The following is a 26,523-nucleotide window of genomic DNA, read 5'->3' on the forward strand; positions in this document are numbered from 1 at the left end:
TGGTTTGCAAACAAACTCCTTCAACTCTGCTAGCCTCTCTAAATTGTAGCCAGAATAAAAAGGTTTTTCCTTCACAAACTGAAAATATGTTGTGATAGTTGTAGGTACTATGTAATGATGTGCATGTAGTTACACTGTTATTGTTATTACAATTACAATGGGACAACTGGGCCTGTTTACTATCTGTTGTGGTTCAATTTAATGAACTCTGTATGAAAATCAGATTGAACAGAAACGGAACAGCATAGATGGATGTTGGATGCCAAACTCCCTCTAAAGAATAGGCCTAAATGTGCCAGCAAACAGGCTTAAATTGCAATACTTCACGATACTGGCACTTATTACAACAATTACAATTTCATCCATCATAGCATACTCTGCACACATCCTCAAATCACTACAATAGTGGATGTTTTCAGTCCAAACTTGCCATATCAAACCAAAATAGTTAACATAAAATAGCCTCTCTCCATCTCATCATCAAAGGGAAAATGGATCATGATACAGAAAAATTAGAGGGTACAATTATTCTTTATAATGTACATTTGAGTTATGAGTTTTATCTTGAGATGTGTATCTTGAGGCTCCTTGTCAACAGGCATTTCAAACAACGGATACCTCAATGTATATTTGCTATACTACAGTTCAGCACACATGACACTATTCTTCATGATGTATATAGAAAACAGCCTATGATTCACGGACCATTTAGTGAAAACCTATTAGCCATATGTAGGGCTATACCAATTTCAGGATTCTGTGAAGGGATTGTTATCCAAAGTTTGCAGGACTTAGGCCTCCAATGCAGTATAGGCCCAACAATGAGACATATTGGCATCAGTCCAAAGAAAGGCTGTGAATTAATTTTGAATATGTTTTCATTTCATAAAGACCTGTGTAAGATTTAGGTTACATCTGTCAACTATTAAACCTCATAAAAATCACAGAGTTATAGGTGCTTAGTAATTCACACCTCTCTGAAAGCACAGACTGCATACCAGCAATTTATGGCACCCTCAATAATATTAATAATAATAATAATTGAACATCCATAGTGATACGCTACTTCTGAGCCCAATTGTTTTTATATATCCACAAAATATCTGATCGCAATTTAACGTTCATTGGGTGTGGTCTATGACGTCACAAGTACGACCAAATTACATGTATTTGGGAGGAGATGCGACACGCAACACACATATGTCAGTAGCAGCCAGTGTACATGCGCGGTCAAAACGTGTGGCCTGTCATTCGTCACAACTCACAGTGCCAAGCAAAGTTTCTGTTGTGGAGTTACCGGTATATCAAGCTACATAAAGTAGGCCTATTACATATAGTCTATAGGACAGAAAATACTCAACAGTAGTCTATAACCATTAGTAGGGAGTTGTAAGGGGGTGAATGGGATACAAGCCGAACCGAAACAAGTTCTACTTAAAAATGTAATTATCCGAAAAGGACATTGTGGACAATCTCTAACTGATTCAATAAAGTTTGACATAATGGACGACGTGATATAGCCCTACAGTAGCCTATTATTCACCCAAAAACCCCTTCAACGTGCAACATTTGTACCATTATGCAAAATCTGATATTTCAGCGAAAACAATGTAGATGTTAGATATGATCATATAGTGTAGTCCGAGTTTGGTCTAATATTGAGCAAGTCAACACATAGGCCTACCGAGGGGGCTCATACTGAGTCAATCGTGCCTCCAAGGTCATCTCTTTGAGTGTTTCAAATGTGCTGTCAACTCCCTAACCGGTGCTGTGTGAGTCCTATCTTTTTCAATCACCTCAAAAGATTCGAAGATTGATGTTTCTCTGCCGTTTCATTCTAATAGGCTATACTCCTAACCTTGATGCCCAAGTCCGGTGCTGAAATCCACATGCGGCGCAGAGGCAACAGTCTCAACAACTTTGAGAGATGGACAGGATGTTTTGCCCAAGTGATCAACTGTCTAATCAACCGTAACTAAAATTGTTAAAACTAATAAAACTGTTTGTGTTTTCGGGGGTAGGCCCACATCTCAGTGGATAAAACAACCTCTTGATGAACAAATGCACTATCTCAAGCACCCGTGTGCTGTAATTTATAATACAAATCGGACGGTCTCTCATAGGCCACATTTATGGGTGAAATAGTGAGAAGTAGATTATAAACTACTCATATATTATTTCTAGATTAAAATCTTTTTAAAATGGTCCCTCTTCTAATTTCCTATACGGTCATGTGCGTTAATATAGCCTAGCTGGAATTGCGCAACACAGATCGTGACAATAAAAGAGGGCATTCATTTTGTAAAACATGGCACCAAAATCCAGAGCAGATGGACAATCTTTCTTTTATCGGTGAACTAAATCAGCACTGTCTTTTATACTTTTAGCGGAGGATATTGGCTCAAAATGTAGGCTACCTTTCTGAGTCAGGCAGATGTTAATGTATAATTTAATTTGACAAATGTCAGACACCATGCATCCCAATTTTAACTTCTGGTACAGCATGTGCCAAAACATTGGTTTGAGGGTTTTATTGCCATTTTACTTCTATTTCGTGCCAACAAGTGTTGACTTGATAAAGGTTGGGCAAATTTGGGCATAGTCCGGGAAAATAGCTAACAGACTGAGTTATATGGTGGTTTTAAATTGCATGCCCGCTCCTTCTCATTCACAAATTAAAGACCATTATAAATGTGTTTATTCCGCTTTTCTGCACTGGACTCCAGATGTTTCGAGCAAATGATCCTTATTTTGTCTCACTTGTCTCATCCATTTTTAACCATGGTGTCTCATTCATAATGACGTTTTCAAACAGGCAGAAGTAGAACTGAGTCCACACAATTCATATCTCTGTCAAAAATCGGAAGGAGTAAAACTAAGGAAATAAGCATTGATGTTGAGAATAATGACAGATGACAACCTGGGACGTCATGACAGTGTGCAGCGCGTCTTTTTTGTCGGGTGCAATGTAAACGGACCAGGCTATTGTAAAACTAGACTGTCTGCAATCAATAAACCCCACAATAGCATATGTCATTCTGCATTTAAATTCTACTTCAATGAGCCTCTAGAATGAAATAAAGTTTTTTGATTCTGATGTATATTTTGGTGGGAAATCAAGAAATGGAGGCAATGGAACTCAGCGGAAAATGTTCCGTAGGCTATGTTCTAAGCTTCACTTACAATTAAGTTTTGTATATCTCATATTTTGGGAATAACTGTCGTTTCTCTTCTTATAAATAGCCTAACATAGATACTATTAACACCCGCCCCTTCCCTCACTTTTCCTATTTCTTACCTGCTGTCCTAAGCTTGTTCTCCAGTGGCGACAGCGTTTCGCAGCTTCCCCGGTTTTTCCCCGGCAAGGCTTCGAGTTTTTTAATATTTTCCCTTACTTTGTTTCATTTCTCACTTCCATCTTCTTTCATCTCATCAATAAACACACGCTGCAGCCTACCTTCATAGAGGACCTAAACGAGTTTAAAATGTACCCACCCATTTTTTAACTATACGTTGAATATTTTGGACAGGCACGCCTTTTCATTTACGATTGGAACAGAGAGCCATCTCTTGAGCGGTGTAGGTTGGAAGATATATCGGTCAGCGTGGTTTTGCCCCAATCATTGAGTCGTATACCCTCTCTACGGAGCGCGGTGGGACGGTGAAACTGGCTCCATTGGGGCTCTGAAATAGTAAATGTTCCACCTACGCAGACGGGGAAATTGTTTGATCCAATATGGACAACCGAAGGCTGTAGTTTCTTAATTAAATTCTGCTCTCTGGGTCTTAAAATGCTCATCCATGTAGAATGTATGTCTTGTTCGCAGAATGTTCTCTAAGGAAATCATTGTTATAGTGGTCATCAAGTGTTAATTTCGTTTTACAAGCTTTTATCCTAAAATATAATGAAGCAGGCCTATATTGGAATTATGACTATAATTTAAACAGAAGCACTCTCAAGTCTCAATATTCCATCCTCGATCAAAAGGGCAGTCAATTGAGAATTATGTCGATCATGTGTCTGTACTTTGCATTGGACAATGTCGTTGTCAGTAACCGCTACCGATTGGTTTGCAGCTTTATATTGGATGACGTACCTGCCTATCATTTTTAGTACCAACAAGCTAGATTGCCTGCCGTGTCTTTTACTTTCTACGCATTTCTATTTTCTCATTTATTTATTTTTCAACGTCCCTAGCTGACCTCAAGCCAAGTGGGGGAAAAAATGCTGACGGTTTAGCTGGCCAATCAGATTGAGTAAAGCAATATTAAAAAATGTTGTTCTCCAATGCGTTCACATATAGACAGACCTACAGTATGTTCTGACTGGCAAGAAATAAAGAAATAGTGACCCCCCTTTCCTCGTACCCCCTCCGTGTGCCCCCTCCTCGTCTAGACAGTGACAGGTGTGTGTGGTGTGTGCGCGCGCGCTTGTCTGATGTCTAGACTGGAATAATCAACCTTAAACTGAGCTGAAGTTAATGTTTATTGTATATTCTAAACGTGGGGTATTAGTTGCAGGCAACAAACACCACGATGTTGAACGTATCTGCAAAATCCCAAGTATCATCTACGTTCTCATACGGAATGATGCTTATCAGGAGGTTATGTTTCATGAATAAAGCTATGTTGTAGGATAATTGGGCTACGTGTGTTATAGCATAATAATAATGCGCGTGCTTCGGCCTACTATATTAGATTATGAAAGACAACAGGAAGAGAACCATTGAGCAAATGTAGCCCATTAAAATGAAATAAGCGTATTTCCCTTTTCGCTTAGTACAGCAAGACAAATCTCATAACTACAAACAATGTACAGTATAGCTAGCTGGGTGTTGCGTCAAACAAACGCCATTTCTCATGGCAGTAGCCTAAATGTTCATCCCGATTTGTAGATTTCCGGATATTGTGAGACGTGTACCTTTAGTTGATTACGAGCGCCATCTGGCGGATATTTGTATGTGATTTTATTACGGGTTCAGGTTCAGGGGAGGACACTCAGTGTCACAGAGGCTGTTAACTGCTAGACTATTAACCTACATATAAAAACAGTATTCGGTTGTAGACATGACACCAACTGAATACAACGACCATTCTTTTGAACATTTCCTAACACTTTAAAATCAATTAGGCATTGCAGGCATATTTATGGATTCATCTGGTCTAAATCGTTTTTATGGATTCATCTGGTCTAAATCGTTTCTACAGTTATTTATTATGTTAAACACAGCACCATTTATTGAAGCAATGAACTAAATTATTTCAGCAATAAGTGGCATTTGGAGCTGGTCCATGAATGATTGATATAATAGAACATTTTATATAGGCTTATTGTTCAACTGAAAATAAGGTATCGGAAGAATATTGCTAAGGCATCCCGTATCCAGCACTTCTTTACTACTAGGCAGACGGGTGTCCTCTGCAATAGCTCAAATTCACAACTGGGCGCCTTTCTATACCGTTGAAAGCTGTATAAATGACTTCACAAAAGCTCTTGTTTACAGTTGCTGGGGAAACGTCAAATACCCGCCCCGGGGAGGTTCACATTCAGCCACCACTGCGCCTAAAGATCAGTGGCATTGACATTTTGTAGTAACTGAGGAAAAACAATCATTTGTCATACGAAAAGGTGGGTGTTTGTCAATGAATTTCAGTCATTTCGTTTTACTGTTCATAAAGGTATGTGCTGATATAGAGTAATGCGAGAGAACGCAATTTACCTACGTTCTATTTTCTTCATTTCTCACAACCTGTCACTTTTTTATTTATTTTATTGTTATTTCACCTTTATTTAACCAGGTGGGCTAGTTGAGAACAAGTTTTCATTTACAACTGCGACCTGGCCAAGATGAAGCAAAGCAGTGCGACACAAACAACAATACATAGTTAGTTACACATGGAATAAACACATTTACAGTTAATTACACAATAGAAAAAAAGTCTATATACAGTGTGTGCAAATGGCGTGAGGAGGTAAGGCAATAAATAGGCCATAGTGGCGAAGTAATTACAATTTAGCAAATTAAAACTGGAGTGATAGATGTGCAGATGATGACGTGCAAGTAGAAATACTGGTGTGCAAATGAGCAAAAAGTAAATAAAAACAATATGGGTATGAGGTAGGTAGATTTGCTGGGCTATTTACAGATGGGCTGTGTACAGCTGCAGCGATCAGTTTGCTGCTCAGATAGCTGATATTTAAAGTTAGTGAGGGAGATATAAGTCTCCAACTTCAGCGATTTTTGCAATTAGTTCCAGTCAATGGCAGCAGAGAATTGGAAGGAAAGGCGGCCAAAAGAGGTGTTGGCTTTGGGGATGACCAGTGAGATATACCTGCTGGAGCGCGTGCTTCGGGTAGGTGTTGTTATTGACCAGTGAGCTGAGATAAGGTGGGGCTTTACCTAGCAAAGACTTATAGATGACCTGGAGCCAGTGGGTCTGGTGACGAATATGTAGCGAGGGCTAGCCGACGAGAGCATACAGGTCACAGTGATGGGTGGTATATGGGGCTTTGGTGACAAAACGGATGGCACTGTGATAGACTACATCCAGTTTGTTGAGTAGAGTGTTGGAGGCTATTTTGTAAATTACATCGCCGAAGTCGAGGATCAGTAGGATAGTCAGTTTTACGAGGGTATGTTTGATGGCGTGAGTGAAGGAGGCTTTGTTGCGAAATAGAAAGCCGGTTCTAGATTTAATTTTGGATTGGAGATGTTTAATATGAGTCTGGAAGGAGAGTTTATAGTCTAGCCAGACACCTAGATATTTGTAGTTGTCCACATATTCTAAGTCAGAACCGTCCAAATTAGTGATGCTTGACAGTGATGTTAATAACCTGTCACTTTTAAAAACAGGTTATGGATAATTTGCCAGACCATTTCACTTTTTCATTCTTCAGAGGTCATTGTTCATGCCAATTTCATAATTGAAACTCCTCCTAGTCCTGCATACAGGTTTTTGGAGTGTCATATCATGCAGTATGGAAAAATGACAATGTAATAATTTCTCTGCTTAGATGGCAGACCCAGCAACAGACAAAGTGCTTATAACAGAGACGGCTGAACTGTCTTCACGTTCTGTGCCATCCTACTTTGACCCCTATGAGCGCTCTGTAAAATACATGGAAAGTCATCAAATTCTTCAGATCTTTCAGGTGAGAAAAACACCTTACTTCTGAAGTGAAACAAAAGTTGGTGATCATGAAACATGGGCATACAGTGTTTCCAATCTAATCATATTTTTGTGTGATCTTTCTTCAGGAGATTGCTGAGAACCTGGTTTTTGACAGGCCAGACGATCCTCTTCAGTTCATGTTAGAACAGGTTAGATGACTCCTTTATGTTTTTAGATAAAGGCCTAGAGACAATACAGATATAATAACAAGGCCTATTACATGTTTGCCTGGGATCTTGGCATCAAGGCAGTAATACTGCCCAGGCAACCTGAACTCTTTTAAATCCTTTCATTGCTCTTTTTTTTTACCCTGTGTGTATTGCCACATATAAACAGAGGGTGAGAGGTGGGTTGTTTAACAGAGGTGGTGGGTTGTTGTTGGGTTCCTGTAATGTCACCATGAATCCCCCTCAAGCCCTGAATGCTGATTGGCTGACAGCCGTGGTATATTAGACCATATGCCACGGGAATGACAAAACATTTATTTTTACTGCTGTAATTACGTTACTGATTACTGTTACGTTACTGTTGTAATTACGTAACCAATTTATAATAGCAATAAGGCACCTCGGGGGTTTGTGGTATATGACCAATATACACAGCCCTTAGCCGTGTCCAGGCACTCCTTATCCTAAGAACAGCCCTTAGCCATGGTATATTGTCCATGTATCACCCCCCCCCCCCCCCCCCCCTGTGCCTTATTGCTTAAGGATATAACTGCTCAGTAATGGAAAGTCACCCTTTTTCCTGCTCAGGTACAATTGAAGATTCGAAACAGAGAAGAATCCAACTGCAAACCAGAGAAAATAGAGTAGGCTAGCAGCCTGTTCTACCACTGCAGAGGACACCTGCGTCATTCAATCATGAGTAAAACGTAATTCATTGCTCACAGTGTCGTCTGTATATCTCCGGGGGGACTCCAAATCACCAGCGAGCATAGGCCATTCACAGGAATACACATTGGCTATGTTACACTATAAACTGCCTCAGCAATCTATAGACCAAGTCTTAGTAAAATGGCAATGATTGTGAAGTAGGCTAGCTATCTTATAGTCCAAATGACAATTTAGCAAGACCAGACATACAAACAACCTTGTGATACAATTTTCATATCTCAAATGCAGAATAACTTCATTGCAACAGAAGTATACAAAACAAATATTATTTTTGATTTAGTATCCCAGGCAGATTCTCTTTTAATCTTTTGAGATTTTTTTTTTCTTCTCTATCTCTATAATGTATTGCTATCATCTGGGCACCTAGCCTTTCCCTCCCTCCCTTTCTAGCCTATTTAATCTCAGAAAATAACCTATATGCTTAATATTATAATTTTTCCCACTTTCTTCCTCCACTTTTTCATTTGAGAAAAACGTACTGTACTCTGTCTGTGAAGGAATGGCCACTACAGGCCCTTGTGCTATCTGTCTGCCACAGCAACACATTGACCTTGAAACTCCTGATGCGTTTCATTTCATTTGAGTAAGCCCCTGTGGCACCACAGCGTTGTAAATAATGAGACTCTGGGGAAACAATCATTCTTCAGAATTTAAATTCAAAATAATTCTTCAGAATTTGAATTCTATCTTCTTTAAGCCCATCACTGATAATAGATAGGGCCATGGTAACTAGGTCTGTTAGCCATCATAGCAAGAGGACTGAAGAAAGTGCCATGTTATGTCACCATGGAGACAGACCTATACCATGTGTAGTTCACATAGTAATAGATCAAGCGAAGCACGCTATCTGATCTATGTTTTTCATGTTTCAAGATGATTCTCCAATCATTGTAAAGACCGCAAGCCATGGCAGATTGAGAAAACAGAAAAACATAATGCTATGGTTATAACGAGTGATCATCCAGTTATGACATACCGTATGCAGTGGATAAACTTTAAACCAAGAACATGGTCATACTTTCACATTTCAGAATAGGCCTAGGCATACTCAGTTGGCACTTGGCAGAACTGTTATAAGTGAGCAGCCTACATGAAATTTAGCAACAATGACAACACTTTTTGGACCAGTTTCCGAATTTGGTGGTCCACTAAGTTTTGGTTTTGCGGAAATACAGTCATTAAAGTTGAGAACCAACTGTCTGTTCCAAGGTGGTATCTTGGGTCACTTTTGTTTTGTTTGTCACTCAGGATTGTCTTGCTTTTACAATAAACACTCAAAACTAACCAAACAGGTTTCACAATCTCACGTTACTTCAATGAAAGACCAGTCGTGGGGAGCGTTCATTCTTTATTTGGTTGTGGATGTGTCTCACAGGTCACTCCGTTTACCGAGGTAAGCCTTTATCTGTGTTTGTTTTCACATTTACTACACATATGACACTTCAGTGATATTTAAAATACACTCTTGGAAAACAAAAGGTGCTATCTAGAACCAAAAAGGGTTCTTCGGCTGTCCCCATAGGTAGAACCCTTTTGGGTTCCATGTAGAACCTTTTCCATAGAGGTTATCTTATGTGGACAGCTGCATAACCCATTTGGAACCTGTTTTCTAAGTGTACCATAATAATGGGATACTCATGAAGGTCAAGAGGTCTGTGAGTTGATCTAGATTGTACCTCAGTTTTGCCTGGGCTACTGTTGTTGCCAAATACATCTTACTGTAAACATACTCGTTTTTGCAACTTGCATGACAATTCTTGAGTTTAATTTAGTAGGGTCTCCACTTGTATTGTGGTTTGCAATGACAGGGCACGGATCAGTTCCCTACTAACACTGTTATTTACAGGATTATAGGGTTTTGTATGAAAATGAGTGATTTTGTCTGACTCTCTGATAGATCTAGTATTCAGTCTTTCTGAAAGAAGGTTGTAGACCGGTATTAATCATACTGGTCGGCTTTATAGTTCTATTTTCTTCATGAGATTCTGCTGTCACACAGATTCCTGTCTCCTTGAGAACAACAACACCTCTCAATCTGACACCATGTACATTTGATCCACACCTGTATTTACAGGCCACAGAGTCACCTGAATCATCATAACACATTGGGTTTTAAGTTCAGTCTGGTCTTGCACTTTTAGAATTTACTTGTTGTTCATTAATACATTTATAGATGTACAAATGTTTATGCCACTACCTTGACTATAGTGACTGGTTTAGTTTATAACCGTCTACGCACAAATGTTTAGCACTTCTACTCATTTATGCTTTACTTTTGATACAGAGAAGAAACATGACACCTGATTTGGACACCAAGGACCGCTGCTTTAGGGCCTTGCTTATCCAAGGCAATTTGGTCATTGCAGTAAGTTTGACAAATATGAACTAGTGAGGGGCAGCAGGTAGCCTAGTGGTTGGGCCAGTAACCTAAAGGTTGCTGGATTGAATCCCCGAGCTGACAAGATAAAAATCTGTCGTTCTGCCCCTAAACAAGGCAGTTAACCCACTGTTCCCTGGTAGGCCATCATTGTAAATAATAATTTGTTCTTAACTGACTTGCTTTGTTAAATAAAGGTTTAAAAAAATAATTTAAAAAAAAGACTTTACCTCTGATATCGTTTGTCTCAACAACTGACTAGGTATCCCCCTTCCCCCTCTGTTTTCAGTGCTGCGGGATTGCCTTGATGGCCATGTGTATCTTCTTCATATCGGATCGAGCCGGATTGTATGTTTTGGTCTATGCTACAGGAAATGACAGCATCTGGAGGGGAGCCTGGATAGGCCTTTTCACTGGGTTTGCCCTTTTCTGCACATCCATCTTTGGAATGCACGCCATAGCTGTGTCCAAAAGAAATATCCTACTTGCTGTGAGTTGTTCTGCTATACCCCTGTCACATCTCCAACAATAATATTTTAAACACATTCTATGCCTCTATACTTATGTTATTAAAGGCATTGTAATATTATCATTTTGACTGAAAAACATAATTGGTTTGGCCTGCTGGAACATTTGGCCAGAAAACCCATGACTCAGACATGTTTTTGTTTTAATGGTCTTACCTGCAGTACATCCTCCTGATGGTGATCATATATGCATTTGAGGTGGCATCAGCTATTACTGCTGCAACACATAAAGACTGGGTAAGTCATTAAGATTAATATGTTGTTCAAATGGTCTTGGCATATTATATTTCAGATTTTGCTACACTCAATATTATGATAAAAAAATGGAATTAGGGCTCCCGAGTGGCGCAGCAGTCTAAGGCACTGCATTGCAGTGCTAGAGGCGTCACTACAGACCCTGGTTCGATCCCGGGCTGTATCACAACCGGCCGTGATCGGGAATCCCATAGGGCTTAACTGACTTGCCTAGGTAAATAAAGTTTCAATAAAAAATGTAAATAAAACCAGTGTTTGGCTATCTTCTCAACATTTTGATGCATCTCCTCAGTTTGTCCCTGAACTCTTCCTGAAGCAAATGCTACAGAACTACAACAAACCTCTACCAGATAATCTGCCCAGCACCCAGGACCAGATCTATGTAATCAACGGGATAACAGAAGCATGGAACCGGTTCATGACTGAGGTAGCGAGGCCTGCCTCACTGGTCACAGACATCAGTTCTCCATTTAGTTTTGATTTGCATTTGGTTGAGTTGACAACTAACATAAATTCAATGTGAAATCAACAACAAATGTCACCATGTCATTGGATTTAGGTTCAAAGATGGGTGAGAAAAAGATTAAATGTCCTTACATTGATGACTTTTTGCAAATCCAATCAGTTTTCCATGTTGATTCAACATCAAATTTGTGGGTTGAAATGATGTGGAAACAACGTTGATTCAACCAGTTTTTGCTTAGTGGTACTGACTACTTTATTATGATTTATTATTTACTTACTGTTCTATGCTATCACAGTTTGGTAATGTAAAATCGTTTATGGTCTTGAACTGTCCCTATTAACTAACGCATTTTAGTAACCAGAGTGCTCCTCTTGCAGTCTAAGTGCTGTGGAGTGTACGGGCCAGAGGATTGGGTGAAGTACGAGTCCCACTTCAGGCAGCAGAACACAGATGCTGATAATCCTTGGCCCAGACAATGCTGTCAGCAGGATGCTATGGGAGCCATCAGCCATTTAGAAGCCTGCAAAATTGGGGTTAGCCCTTTCCTGCATGCACAGGTAATTCTCAAAGCTGACTTTGTCAGTGACCACACTGAAATGTTCATCATCCCCTCATTATTGAGTGCCCCACAAACCCCAAAAGACTGAGGGAGTGCAGCAAAAATGGTTTAGCAAAGGTCTAGCTAACAAGCTGGCTAGCAGTAAATAACGTTATCTAACGTTAGCTAGGATTGCCAGCGTGATAGATCATTTCATGTTCAAACTACCATGAAAATACATATAATTGTTCATTGAAAAAAATCATAAGTAATATAAGTAATATAAGTGACTTACCGAGTTTTTATTGTGAATAGTTATTCCATGAACGGACAATGAAGAATATTTTTTTTTTGCATCGATCTGAATAAAGTGTGGTAAAATGATGGAGGTGCCTAGAGGGGTTATGCTGCATTAAACAGCACAATGCTCTAATATAAAATGTCATCTATCTTTCTTTTAGGGTTGTTATGATTACATTGCTGGTCCTTTGATTACACACGGCTTTGGAGTCTCATGGTTTGGATTCGCCATATTGTGTTGGACAGTGAGTACAGACTTCCTTATCCATTTGTATGCAATATTATAGTATTCAAACAAATCTGCACTGCAGAAACAAATGTAGTTGCTCTAGAATTGAGACAATGTATGCATTCATCAAAATACGTTTTGTTTCATCATGTAGACCTAAATATTGTAAAATGGCATTACTTAAAATTCCCCTTAAAAGGGCCAATCAGCAGTAGAAACAATATCCAAAAATGTCCCCATCACTGTTTAGATTTTTAAAAAGTGAAGGATAGGGCTGGAGAAATAGAATCACTCTCAATTTCAGAAACAGAGCAATGGATGCAAGACCTGACCATCCATGACATAACAATGGGAGTTCTAACCATGTTTTGAGGCTATACAGTGTTTGTTTACATTTACTTTGTTTACAAACACTAGTCACTTTACTCCTACCTACAAGTACAAATTAGCTTAACTAACCTGTACCCCCTCACATTGACTCGGTACCGGTGCCCCCTGTATATAGCCTCATTATTGTTATTTTATTGTCACTTTTTTATAATCTTCTCTTTAGTTTATTTGGTAAATATTTTCTTAACTCTTTCTTGAACTGCATTGTTGGTTAAGGGCTTGTAAGTAAGCGTTTCACGGTAAATACCTGTTGTATTTGGCACATGTGATAAATAAAATCTGATTTGAGTTAAACACGCTTATATTTTGGGTTCAGATGGAGTACAACAGTTAAACTAAGCTCATGAGTCATGAGAATCAGTGGGTACATATAGCGAATTTATCATCTCAAAAATTGATGTAGCAACTGCTGATTGCCCCTTTAAATGTGGTGGGGGGAAAAATAAGAAAAAAGCGACATGGAGAATTGGATCAAGGGTTTTCTTTGTTTTCCCCTGCAGTTCTTTGTGATACTGGGAGTCATTTTCCACTACACTCAGTTGGATATCTGAGGATGACCAACAAAGAAAGCTTCAAATAAACTGCAGTTCAGACCTACCAGTAAAGAAGTAATGCAAATATAACACTTTTTTTGTTATGATCAACTAATAACCTTACAATTCATTACATTTTAATGTCTCTAATCAAAATGAAAAATACCAATAAATGTACTAAATACTATTTTATTTTTCAAATGACCTTTCTCAAAAAAGTTAGGAAATTGTCCCATACAATAATCTGTACTGTTCATTTTTTGTTGCTATACATAATACATTCAATTTTGCTCAATACAAAATTGTACAGGTTACAAGTGTAGTATTATGTCAACACAGCTGCAAACAACCAGAATCCTTGTTCTGATATCTTTTTAAATCTTCACAACATTTAATGCATAGTGTTTGGTCCTCTTTTTCACAATCTACACCATTATAAGTGCCAGCACATCCATTTCCCTCAATTCCTTTGGATTATAACTCAAAACGTTTCTCAGCAAAGCTTTGTTTTTAAGATAAAGTTATCGATCAGACACTTTCCTTTAGGTATTTCTGTCATCTGTCCTCCTCATTCTAAAAGAACATCGGACTTTACCAAAACGTTACTTTTACAAACCTATAAAGAGAACACACTGTCCATCTTAAAAGTAACAACAACAAAACAACTAAAAATTGGTCAAGTGTGTTAATGACCATCTATAGAGTAATAATTGGATAAATAAATACTATTAGTGTCCATAATACAATTAAAACTAAAAGAGCAGTTTTCTGCAGTTCTCATTACATAGAATGTTGAAAAACACTACCCTGATACTGTTAGGATAAAAGCTGATCACAGTGACAATAGCTGGAGGTCAGCGGGTTCATACTATATGAAGTCATTATTCAGTTCGCAACATATTTAAGACATAAGGTATAACTAATTACAAAATAGCTAGCTAGTACTAAAGGCACAACTCTCTTTGCCATAAGGCAATCTTGTGATTGCTAATGACGAGATGTAAACAAATAAACTACCGGTACATGGCTTTTCTGAAATACCAATGGAAATATGGGTTGATGTAACATTTTCCTCTTTTTGGCTGTCTATCCTTCATATGCACATTACAAAATATGTCTAACATTTGATTAAAAAAAATTTCATTTAAATATTGATAATTACTGCATGTGATTTGGGCTGAAGGAAATACACACATATTCACATACCACGAGTCCAGATGACTTATTTTAGTGCAGGATAGAGAGGTGATTGGTGGAGCATTGGAAACAAGGAAACTGTTAATTTCCCCAAATAGTTTCATATCAAAAGGTATATTTATAGACCTAGTATTGTTCAAATCATGTACATAAGTCCAAGAACAGGGTGGATGAAAAGGAGGATAACCAGAGTAGTGTTGAGAAACATAGTCTGAGGTTAAACTGTCCGGTGTCTCATTCAATCTGCCTGTGGTTTCTGCTGTCAAATATCATGGACCTCCTCTGTGGCTGATAAAAGCAGCTGGTCGAGGTCTCCAGTCTCTGTCCACTCTTGGGTATTGTCATTTTGTTCTGCAGTGCCACCCCCTCTGGGGTCCTGAGGTTCTCTGCCATCTCTTTGGAAAAGACATCAAGTGTTGTTTCAGTTGGACGTCTGATGGGCGAGAGGATGAGCTTGGCGTCATCCCCCAGTGGTGGGTGATCCATGATGGGAAAGGGTGGACTGAACAAGATGAGGCTCTGTGGTCTCTGGCGGTTCCTAAAGGATGGCCTTTGTAGAACCGTAGACCTTTCAGGTCTTGGACAATCAGAAAAGGCCTCTGCATTGGAAGAGCGTTTCCTTCTTAGCACCGGTGGGTCTGAAGTAGGTGTAGTTTTATTAGTCTCTGTAGATTTCTCTGCAATAGGCTGCCTTATCTGGGATTTGGGCACTGGCTCCTTATTCTCCAACTCCTCCTTTAGATCCCTCATAGAGGGAAGAAGAGGTACAGGATCTAGTTTATCTCCCCTGGTTTTTGTGAATTCTTTCTCTGGTCCCTTTCCTGCACCAGAGCCCTTGTCTTGCCTGGGATGAGGTATGTGGCTGTACTGCACCTTGGGGGGGATGACAGGCACGGCTTTGGCCTGACACGTTTTTACCATGAAGGCCGTCCTGACAGACGACACGCTGACGGGGGCCGAGTTCCGGCGCACAGGGGCCTGTCGATGGCTCAGGAACAGCTCCAGTTCCTGGGACAGGCCGTTGGATTTGGTCTCAGACAGTGTCACTGCCCCTCTCTGAATGGAGGACCACTCAGCTGATTCAAGGTTTTGCTGATTGGAAATGTCTCTGATGCGTCGATGTCCTAAATCCAAATTGAGTGAGTAGGGCCTGTGTTTGGAAAAGCTGTTCTGCTCTATTTTTCCTGAATGAGATGCTTCAGAAGACGTCTGTCTGTGAAACCTCTGGGAGGAGGAGGTGCTTTTCTGTTTGGCTGTGCAGCTGTTTCCTCTTTGTGTTCTCGTTGCATCATCACCAACCAGGGTGGTTTTGGAGGGTAAGGGAAGTAGATGTGTGATTTTGGTCTCTGTTTTGCTGCTGCATGCCTGGGACCTCTTTCCTGGGAACACTTCTATGCTCCTAAAAGGACATGATCCATTTGTTGAATTGTCATCTCTAGATAGAGGAGGAACGTTTAATTCTTTGGAGCTCAAACCTTCTCCTGCAGAACAAGACAATGACACATCTAGTTTTCCAAACAAATCCTTAAGTGTGGGTGAATGGAGAGGACTGGTCACCCACTGTTTGGTGAAGCGGAAGACCTCCTCCCAAGGTTCCTCCTCCAAGTCCTCCAACTCGGAGTGTCCTCCACATCCATCCTCATCGTCTTGGTGTGGTAGCCCCAAGGTGTGGTGGGGTCTTTCTTCCAAACATATTGAAAGCCTCTCAATGCCTCCCATGACAACTGACAAAGCATTCTTTCCATTGTCATGGAAAACCCCTTTGACCCCATCTTGACTTTTACTTTTCCCCGATGGCTCTTTTCCTTTCTCTGCTACAGACGTGCCTACGTCTGTTACGACATCCCCTGGCTGCAAACTTTTTGTGACCTGGCTTTGTTGAGTAGAATGTAAACTTGGCTCTGCGAGGTGAGTAACCACAGGCCGTGGCTTGACGAAAGTGGGTTTATCGGTTTCTGGGAGCTTAGATTTTGAGGAAGTGTGTAGTTTGTTTTTTGTTTTATCTGTTGAATCAGCAGTGTGTATAAGTGTATTTTTCATATCTGTGCCAACCGTGAAATGTAACATTTTGTCATTTGGAAATTGTGTGTCTGAGGAGTGCTTTCTTGCTGAATGTGCTACAGTGTCAGCACCGTGATAGGTCAGTGCAGGCCTGGTGGGCATCAAAGGCTGTCCCTTATGTAATAATGAGTGAGTTGGAAGGCTGCTTCTTCTTTTTGCTGGAGCATCTGGCATTTCCTTGACATCCTCACAAGTTTTCTTAGTGGAACAGAAAACAGGCATAAACTCCTCGTCCATAATGTCAATCTCAGGCTCAGTAATTTTCAGCTCAAGATGGAGGTCAGACCACAGCTCTTCCTTGATAGGTAAAGATCCCATATCCTGCAAAACATGAATTACAAATGCTTATTAAAGCGGCAGTCATTGTCATTGTGTTGTTCTTTGTATATTATCTGTGATGAAGCACAGTGTTAAACTGGAGATTAAACATACCAGTTGTGTCAGTTCTTTTGGCTCATACTGTGGTGCTGGCGGATTGTCCAGTTGTTTCCCAGGAAATTGTAGTTTCTCTTGATCTTCCTCTCTTGTGGTGGGAGTGGAAGACTGTCTCAGGTCAGATACTCCCACCTTCCCTTGAACATCGTTCACCTCTCCTTCACTTCTTGAAACTAATAAAATAAATAGATATGTAATTATTTTATTAATAGACAATATTACCATGGATGATGAGAAAGGTTTTTAATCTGAGCGCACACACACAGGCTTTTTTCTATGTAAACAGGTGAACATGACCTACCTTCTGTCACCCCTTTGAAATCTGCCTCCTCTCTGCCCCTCTCTGCTGGTCTCTCCTCCTTTTCCACTGGGGTTGAGTTGCTGTTACTGTAGATACTGCTCTCACTCACAACACTGCTCTCTCCAAGGGGGTGCTCTCTGTAACTTGAGCTGCCACTACTGTCACTCTGCTCTGACTGGGAGGTCTCTCTGCTTGGTTTCAGAGCAGCTGCAGCAGGCCTCTCCTTCCCTTGTGCCCTGCAGGGAGTGCTGTTGGAGCTGATGACTGCAGACACCCTCAGGGGCACAGATACAGCAAAGGGCTCTGATATGTTGAGAGCCTTACGCTGATGCCTGGGGGAGGACTCTGGAAAGAGACTTCCAGGGAAGGAGGGCCTGGATGCACTGCTGTGGGTGGAGCCAGAACACAGCATCCTCCTGTTCTTAGGGGAACTGGGCTGGCAGCTGCTGAGGTCATCATCGCCTTTGAAAACCTTCAGTTGTTCGGGTAGAGCCTTCTGCTGTGGTGGTGAGACACTTGGAGAGCCCCTTCTCTTCATATTAGGGCTGCTGCCACCTGTGGCCTCGCTCAATCTCTTCATCTCAAACTCCCGCCTCTGGTCCTGTTCACTGACATCATGGAGCGTGCCAGATTCAAGTGTTTTGGATTTTATGCCGGGCGCAAAGAAACCGTTGGCCCCGCCTGCTGAGCTGAAATTTCCTGCCTTGTCATCATCTGTGTTGAAAATCAAATGAGAAGCAAATTGTTAGATACACATCATCTCAGCCTTATTTACAAAGCAAACTAAGATTTGTATATAGGAGAGAGAACTGCTGTGAGTAGATTTAACGATGACACAAGTGTTTTGTATACAATGTAGTGCATTCAGCCCCACCTGCCTGCAGAGAGCACAAAGAGTCCATGCTTCTCGCTGGTCGGATAGCTGCCTTTTCTGTGAACGAACAATATAGTCATGTTATTTTATTCTGTATCATAATCTCAATTATTTCAAGTAGCATGTTTATTTGTGTGATATTAATTTTCATTTGATCATTCAATTTATCATGGGAAACATAGTAAGATAGTACACATTCTATTGCAACCTTGATATATCATTTAGCCTTAGCAGTGAAAAGGGGTTCACTATATTGGTTGATAAGCATATTCATCATGCTTTACCTGTGATGTTCTGTGCTTTCATGAACACACTCCCATTCCGGCTCAGTCTTCCCTTAGAGTCCGTCACAGACTTGCCCAGGTTGAAGATGAACTTCCACTTCTTCGATTTCCCAGAAACCTTTCCTCTGACAGACAGGGAGATGATGAAGTACGTTAACAACATGGCTTGTTCAGATGCTATTTGTTGAAGTTCAATGTGTGCATTGAAGAGCAGAAGCTCTGTACAACAAAACAATACAAATTAACATACATATTGCTAAAACAGTACAATCAACCTAGACTTATTTGCAGGGCATTTTACTGTGTACTCTGTTTTGGGGTTATTGTTAGATTGTATACTGTGTTTGACCAGGTGTTTTTGATTCATGTTTTCACTGCTAAATATATCCAGGTGCCTGGCAGCCCAGAGGATGTGTATTAAGCATGTTTGTTAAGTATACTAAATAAATCAGTCAGTTGAATTCTCATTCATCTCACTTGGTATCCGATATGTCTATGACGGTATGGTATAGTGTGGCAGCGCTGGTGTCAGGTAGACTGTTGTCCCGTTGTCGTTCTTTCCGTGCTGGGTGGTTAGGGCTCAGGGAGCGGGCCTGGGCCTCCTCTAGGCTCATCAGCTTCATTGGCCCACCTTGGCCACTGATAGGAAGAGTGGCATACTTCTCCCCACACATCAAACTGGGTCCTGTAGCAAAACAATGTCTTTAAAAAAATTCCTTTTGGCATCAGGTAGAAAGGAGGACAGGAGGACAGTAAATACAATGTGTTTTCCAATGGCAACATAAAATTAGGATAAGAGGGCAACAAGCCAGAGGGCAACATTCAGGAAATCTCTAAATGCACACAATCAACACTTTCAAACAGCGTACCTTCTTTCCTTTTTATTGGTGCAGCTGCGTGGTTGAAGATCTGCTCAGTGTGATTTAAAATGAACTCAACCACAGTCTGCTGAACCCGCACCTCCTGGAAAGCCATGTCCCCATTGCAGGATGCAATTTCAATATCTTTCGAGCTACAAAACACATAGTAGAAATGCTTTCAGTCACAACCAAGGAGGTATTTTACATTAAATATCAGCTGGAGTATAACTGAAACAAAATGGAAGAAGAAAATATAGTTATCATACAAGTGTTTTAGTGTGTTCTTGGATAAGATGATATTGGTTTGTATACAAGTAGTGTAGAGCTCACCGCAATAGGTTTGGAGCCCATACCAAGGCCAGGTTGCGGGTGTGCATGTTAGTCTGGGGACTTAAGGTGGCCAGGTGGGCCAAATGCTTGGAAAGATATTCCAGAGTCCTGAAGAGAGAGGACAAACACAATTTGTTTAGCTTTTTAACCACATATAAACAATGGAAAGGTACATCACAGAGGCAGCAAAAGGGCTGAAGTGAGTTTTACCTAAAGTGGGGGAGTGGTAGCTCTTTAATGACGACCTGGATATGTTGTAGCCTTTCATGATCCTCCTGGACTGAGACGGCGTCCTACACAGTAAAAGTCAAGTATTATCAATGTCGCTTGTCATTCTTTCTTTGAATGTGACTCACTATTAAAGGACTCATTCCTAATATAAATCAAAGAGATTACAGACAGGTAGAGAGACCCTACCTCTTTGAACAGTACTCACAGTAAATTTCTTGTAAAGCTCATAAGTGAGCAGGGGATTGGGTAGCTCCCTGAAGTACAGCTTGCACAAGGAGCCCACACAGTGGATATCCTGGAGGTACACCTCCTTTGTGAGGTCAGGGCACAACTCAGAGCAAAATTCCTGTCTGTAAGTAATAACACAAACACATGGGTATCAATACATCTGGAGACGTATGACGCTTCCACGCTCCTCTAGTAATGTATATGTATGTTTTGTAAGATTGAAATGTAGAAACGTGTTTATATTGCATAGACATAAGTAGTCCAACATGTCCTAAATCTATAAACGTACTGTTCAAACATGCTAAGTATAGAGCACCAAACACCAAATGTGACTTCCTTGTCCTAATTATTTTGGAAGGAACTTTATGTGGCTAAAATAGTTACCTTAGTCGCTGGATATTTGAGGTGACTCCCGAGAGCCTGTATATTCCATCCACAACACCATGTTTCTCAATGAACTCTGCACATGTCCTTAAAACTTGAGGAACTGAAAAAAAAGATTGAAAAAAAGATTGTTTTAACCATACATTCAACATCAAAAGACACACATACACATAAATGGAGGGTCCAGTCTGGCAACATACAGATTTTGAGCGGTGAAGGTCAACATATAACACTGTCGTCACTATGATTTTGTTTACTAAGTTATGTGAATAAGCTATGATTTATGAGATAAATCGTAATATAGGTTTTCTGTAATAGGCTACTTTTTCAGTCAAGGGAGGTGAATGGAAAACGTGGCAACTTGGGGTTTAGCAGTTAGGAAAATTCTGGCATTCCATTTCAACTGCTGACATGAAGCAGAAAGAGGAGTGCCTCTGTGAACAAGACAGGGTCAGTTTAAAGGTCCAATGCAGCCATTTTATCTCGATATCAGATCATTTCTGGGTAACGATTAAGTACCTTATTGTGATTGTTTTCAATTAAAATGGTCAACAAGAAACAAAAATAGCTTTTTGGCTAGGACTGTCTGGGGGTGATTTGAGTGGGGAGGGGAAAACAGAAAACTTGCTGTTTTTGGCAGAGAGGTTTGGATCTCTCTTATTGGTCTATTAACTCATTTACCGACTGGTGAGACCAAAACGCCATCCCACCAAAACAGGCAAAAATTTCAGGCTGTATTTTCATAAAGCTCTTACACTAAAAGGGCACAATCAATCATTTTCAGAATTTCACAGTATTATTCCAGCCTCGTATTGTGGAAATACAAATAAACCACACAAAATCATATTTTTTGACAGCACTGGGCCTTTAATATTGTGTGTGCTATAAACAGAATCTGGATCTTTGGCTCATTCTTTGAGTCAACCCTTTTTTTCCATGGCAGAGAAGGATAGAGAAGGGCAGTTTGGGAGAAACCGAATGCCATTAATATAAACTGTATCAGTACTTATTTCTTCTAAACATACTTTAGACAGTAGCTCTGCTTTTTATTCCATAAGGTTGTTGATTGTGAAGAAGGTGGAATTTCTCAGGAAGTAAAATATGGTTTGTTTGTTTCAGAGGAAGGTGGACACACCCAATCCTTGCAGCTGGTATTACTTGTGACACTTCCTCTAATAGAAAACGGCCTTTCAAAATGTTACCACCCAATTCTCTATTGCTTTCGAAACTTTATTCCCTAGTGGGGTATCTCTCTTCTTAAAATATGTTATCTACAATTCTGTATTCAAGAGGAACGTAGGGTCGCTTTCTACACTAATATATAATTGGAAATCAAGGAACACCTTTATAATACATTTAAACTGAAGAAAAAAAAATGTATAGCTCCTCTTTTGCACGGAATAGCATAGACTACAGCAGTTAATATGTTAGTCTACCTCCTTGCTATGCTGAAAGAAAAACAAACGGATATAGCTAACTTCGTTTTGCCAAAATGATTCCACTCTGGACTGAAATCGGCAAACCATTATATTGAATAACCTTAGAAGAGAAATGTAGCTGTACAGTGCTCAATGTTCCTGTAAGCTCCTCTTTTCCACAAGGAAAGCATGAGACACACAGCTCATCTTCCCACTTTGCTACCAGGCATTCCCACTTCACAGATACACTAGATGAGGCCCTTAAAAAAAAATATATATATATACTTTATTTAACTAGGCAAGTCAGTTAAGAACAAATTCTTATTTTCAATGACGGTCTAGGAACAGTGGGTTAACTGTCTTGTTCAGGGGCAGAATGACAGATGTTTTACCTTGTCAGCTCAGGGATTCGTTCTTGCAACCTTTCGGTTACTAGTCCAACACTCTAACCACTAGGCTACCTGCCGCCCCATGATGAGGCCCTTCCCAGAACTCTTTACAATGAGATGAGGAACCGTCTGGCCATTGGCGTGGCCCAGTGGCAGTGGATTCATTTTAGCCACACAATGACAAGCGTGGATGTCTTGTCCCCAGAGAATGCAGAGCTATTGTATATAAGCTATACAATACCTTATAGTGGAACAGTGGCATAGTGGCAATGTCAGCTTAAACATTGTTTCCCTTACTTTCATACTCTTAACATATCTCATGAACAACACAACTCAACCCGAACAATAAAATCAGTAAGCACATAGACATGAGGATGTCGCTGATATGCAGCTGAACATTAGCCAAGCAAAACGAAAACAATTCATTCCATCTTCGGAGCTTTGAAACAATCTGCCCAGAGTTTCCCATGGCCTGTATGAATGAAAGTCTGTTCTCCCACATCTGAACAGACACTCGCACTGACATGCCTGTGGTCAAAATGGTAGCTGCCTGGTCCGAATGGGATTTGATTCACCATTACTTTTGAGTATTTGCTCAGAACAAAACTCCTGCTTGCCTGGAAATCTTCTCGTGGATTCAAAAGGAACCTAAGAATACGGCTTATTGAATAAGATGCTGTTGATTGTTAAATTGGATAACATCCTCGTAGGTAAATTGTCTGTGTAAATGAAGTCATTATAAACATTCTTTCTCTTCCCTGTCTAGGGTCAAACAGAGTTAGTGACAGTCATGTCAACAAAAGCAGATATCATCACAAGCCACTTGTAATTAACAAATAAAAACTAAATATGATCATATACAGTAAATTATAGTCCCTTCTCCCCCTGTAACAGAAACATGTGTCTTGTGTAAAAAGGATCTACTTTATCAAATCTGTTTAGCTGTTAAATCGGTTCAATCTGTTCAAAGGAAAAGGTTTCCAAGTCACATCGCATGACCTCACTTCATATAACTCTTCTTTTTTTAAACCTCCATTCAAATACTATCTGGGTAAACACACCCATCCTCAAATTGTTGTCTGAATTATGATCTGTCGGCTGCTACTGCCCCGTGAACAGTGTTGCCCACCCAGAATCCTCACACAGAGACGGCGAGGGAGAGAGACAGAGAGAGAGGAGAGAGAGCAAGACGCAGGCCTCTTGGTGAGAAGTTGACAAAAACGCCAGGAGCCACACCCTAAGTCACAAATCCCCTCTGTTATTGCGTAAAGGACTTCATGAAATGTAAAACATATGTCCATTGATGTCCAAATTGCAACATACATCTGCATCACCTGCCTGAGTAAATTAAATAATGTACTGTCTAACTGTTAACTATGTAAACAGCAGGGATCTTTCCTAACCAATTTCACACTAAGTTTACCAAATCATCCAAAGCAGAGGTTTAACATATTCTTTTCCCGAAAACATAGGTGTTGAATAAGGCTCAATCTAATTCAGAATTCTCCTAAAACCTTAGAGGTGTTCCATACAGAACATGTATTGATAATTCAACTGCACGATTACATATCCTGTATCGAACAGTCATCGAGAATTCGCTGTGAATTTAGGAAAAGCTGTTCTCAGACCAAAGTACCAACATTGTAATAGCTCAATAAAAAATTAAAATGTCTACCTAATCTAGCCCAAATTGTTAAATTGTTAAGTGTGAACACCTTTTCTCAATATAGGTGGATTTGAAAAAGTGTTTTCTAAATCATCCTGTATTATTATTGTGTCATTATCATAACTATTATTATTTGTTGTTTATTCAGGTTATTACTATGTCTAATAAATCTGAAAACATGAAAAATGACAATGCCCTCAATAAATCCAGCACACATTAAATAATGACTATATATGGACCAATAATTGGGCTCTGTTGCTGTAACAGTTTGTTTGCATTCTGAATTCATGAGGTCATTATTATGGGACATGATGAAATCTGCTGAAATCTGCTAGAAAAGAGAAGCAGCAGGAAAGGGAAGCAACATAACAAACATTGAAAGAAACTAGTTTACCGTCTTTTCCTGAATTCTGTAGATGTTCTGTCAAGTCACAGTCAAATGCATTGTCACATCCTTTCTTTTTGGACCTCTGCTTGGCTCCTTTATTCTTCATCTGGATCCAGTTATTAGTCCAGGAGTTCAGAACAAATCCTCAAATATACAACCATTGATCCAACAGACCCGGGGAAAGGCAAAAATTGTAGCCCAAAAGTAAAAACCATACAAACCGCCCAAAAAGGATTCATCCACTCACATCTTGACCAACGACACTAACAGTTTGGGAGACTGAAAAGTCCTTGTGAGAAGAATAAAGTTGACGTCACTTTTCCTTTTAGCTTTTTAGTGCTTTATACATTTCCAAATCAATCTAGCAAAAATAGAAGGGAAAAACCATAGTCAGTTATAATTGTGAAATATCTGGAAATGTGGATTGGGAATGGCAGTCTTCTGAAGAGATTTATCCCAGAAGGATTTGCAGAAACAGCATCAGAATTAGTTGGTTTCCTGTTGTAGTTTTTTTTACTCAGTCTGCCTCTGTCTTTTCTTGCTCCTCTTTTCCTTCCGCCCAGACACTCTCCCTTTTCTTTGGCTCCCCTGTATCTGTGGAGATGTACCCAGTGAGGCGCAGGAATATTGTTTCTGTGTTTGTTTCTTTATCCTTCTTGCTTCCAGTTTTCAATTTATCCATGTTTCGAAGGTCATGGTAGTTGTGGCACTGGAGTGGCACGGAGGTTTGAAATTTCAAGACTGTGAGAAGGGGAGGGAAGTGAAGTCAGGGGAGGGGAATAGCTGACTGCTGTTTCTCTGGTTTAGAGATTACTGACCCCTTTTATCCACACTTTTTTTTGTTGCCATGGTCCTAACAGGAAATGTGCTCTCTGCCTTCCTGAATGCTCCCAAAGTACACAATTTCCTGTACAGAGAGCCTTGTTTGGAAAACAAAAACAGTTCTGAAGGAAGAGGGAAGTGGGGGGGGGGGGGAATGAGGGCTTGAAGGGCGCAGATGGGGATGGGGGGGTGGACACATGGTTCTTGTTACTGACTGCTTAGCTGTTTCATCATTTTCCCTCTACAGCAGACTGAAGCTTTCCAACCACGTGTTTAAAGCACGCTTCCTCCTATCGAAATAAATGTTCAACTGATAAGAATGAACCAATGCTTTAAAAAACAACATCAATACAGTTAAGTAGGCCTAAATACACTGCTCAAAAAAATAAAGGGAACACTAAAATAACACATCCTAGATCTGAATGAATGAAATATTCTTATTAAATACTTTTTTCTTCACATAGTTGAATGTGCTGACAACAAAATCACGCAAAAATTATCAATAGAAATGAAATTTATCAACCCATGGAGGTCTGGATTTGGAGTCACACTCAAAATTAAAGTGAAAAACCACACTACAGGCTGATCCAACTTTGATGTAATGTCCTTAAAAGAAGTCAAAATGAGGCTCAGTAGTGTGTGTGGCCTCCACGTGCCTGTTTGACCTCCCTAAAACACCTGGGCATGCTCCTGATGAGGTGGCGGATGGTCTCCTGAGGGATCTCCTCCCAGACCTGGACTAAAGCATCCGCCAACTCCTGGACAGTCTGTGGTGCAACGTGGCGTTGGTGGATGGAGCGAGACATGATGTCCCAGATGTGCTCAATTGGATTCAGGTCTGGGGAACGGGCGGGCCAGTCCATAGCATCAATGCCTTCCTCTTGCAGGAACTGCTGACACACTCCAGCCACATGAGGTCTAGCATTGTCTTGCATTAGGAGGAACCCAGGGCCAACAGCACCAGCATATGG

General features: G+C 40.2%; 4 protein-coding genes across 5 annotated transcripts in view; 2 read left to right on the forward strand and 2 right to left on the reverse strand.

The window, feature by feature from the left end:
• Nucleotides 1-4,006, reverse strand: part of zbtb20 (zinc finger and BTB domain containing 20) — a 53,600-nt gene extending 49,594 nt beyond the window's left edge. For both annotated transcript variants that reach the window (XM_021591420.3, XM_021591419.3), the window contains exon 1: nucleotides 3,299-4,006. The gene's annotated coding sequence lies outside the window, so the exon portion shown is untranslated. The remainder of the gene's footprint in view (nucleotides 1-3,298) is intronic.
• Nucleotides 4,007-5,033: 1,027 nt separating this feature from the next.
• Nucleotides 5,034-9,358, forward strand: tex55 (testis expressed 55). Its single transcript, XM_090226588.1, has 4 exons — nucleotides 5,034-5,629; nucleotides 7,016-7,153; nucleotides 7,260-7,322; nucleotides 7,929-9,358. The coding sequence occupies exons 2-4, from the start codon at nucleotides 7,016-7,018 to the stop codon at nucleotides 7,986-7,988; spliced, it is 261 nt and encodes an 86-aa protein (XP_090082714.1). The 5' UTR covers nucleotides 5,034-5,629; the 3' UTR covers nucleotides 7,989-9,358.
• Nucleotides 9,359-9,362: 4 nt separating this feature from the next.
• LOC110510092 (uroplakin-1b) lies at nucleotides 9,363-13,869 on the forward strand. Its single transcript, XM_021591418.3, has 8 exons — nucleotides 9,363-9,462; nucleotides 10,354-10,434; nucleotides 10,736-10,936; nucleotides 11,136-11,210; nucleotides 11,521-11,655; nucleotides 12,072-12,251; nucleotides 12,694-12,777; nucleotides 13,652-13,869. The coding sequence occupies exons 2-8, from the start codon at nucleotides 10,363-10,365 to the stop codon at nucleotides 13,700-13,702; spliced, it is 798 nt and encodes a 265-aa protein (XP_021447093.2). The 5' UTR covers nucleotides 9,363-9,462; nucleotides 10,354-10,362; the 3' UTR covers nucleotides 13,703-13,869.
• arhgap31 (Rho GTPase activating protein 31) lies at nucleotides 13,858-25,550 on the reverse strand. Its single transcript, XM_021591416.3, has 12 exons — nucleotides 24,737-25,550; nucleotides 20,870-20,972; nucleotides 20,463-20,607; nucleotides 20,237-20,319; nucleotides 20,027-20,134; nucleotides 19,706-19,848; nucleotides 19,314-19,521; nucleotides 18,837-18,961; nucleotides 18,553-18,609; nucleotides 17,679-18,392; nucleotides 17,375-17,550; nucleotides 13,858-17,263 (listed from the first exon to the last, which is right to left on the reverse strand). The coding sequence occupies exons 1-12, from the start codon at nucleotides 24,834-24,836 to the stop codon at nucleotides 15,116-15,118; spliced, it is 4,110 nt and encodes a 1,369-aa protein (XP_021447091.3). The 5' UTR covers nucleotides 24,837-25,550; the 3' UTR covers nucleotides 13,858-15,115.
• Nucleotides 25,551-26,523: the final 973 nt, after the last annotated feature.

This window comes from Oncorhynchus mykiss, chromosome 29 (assembly GCF_057628025.1).
Source record: "Oncorhynchus mykiss isolate SJ-2025 chromosome 29, ASM5762802v1, whole genome shotgun sequence".
NCBI classification, from domain to species: Eukaryota; Metazoa; Chordata; class Actinopteri; order Salmoniformes; family Salmonidae; genus Oncorhynchus; species Oncorhynchus mykiss.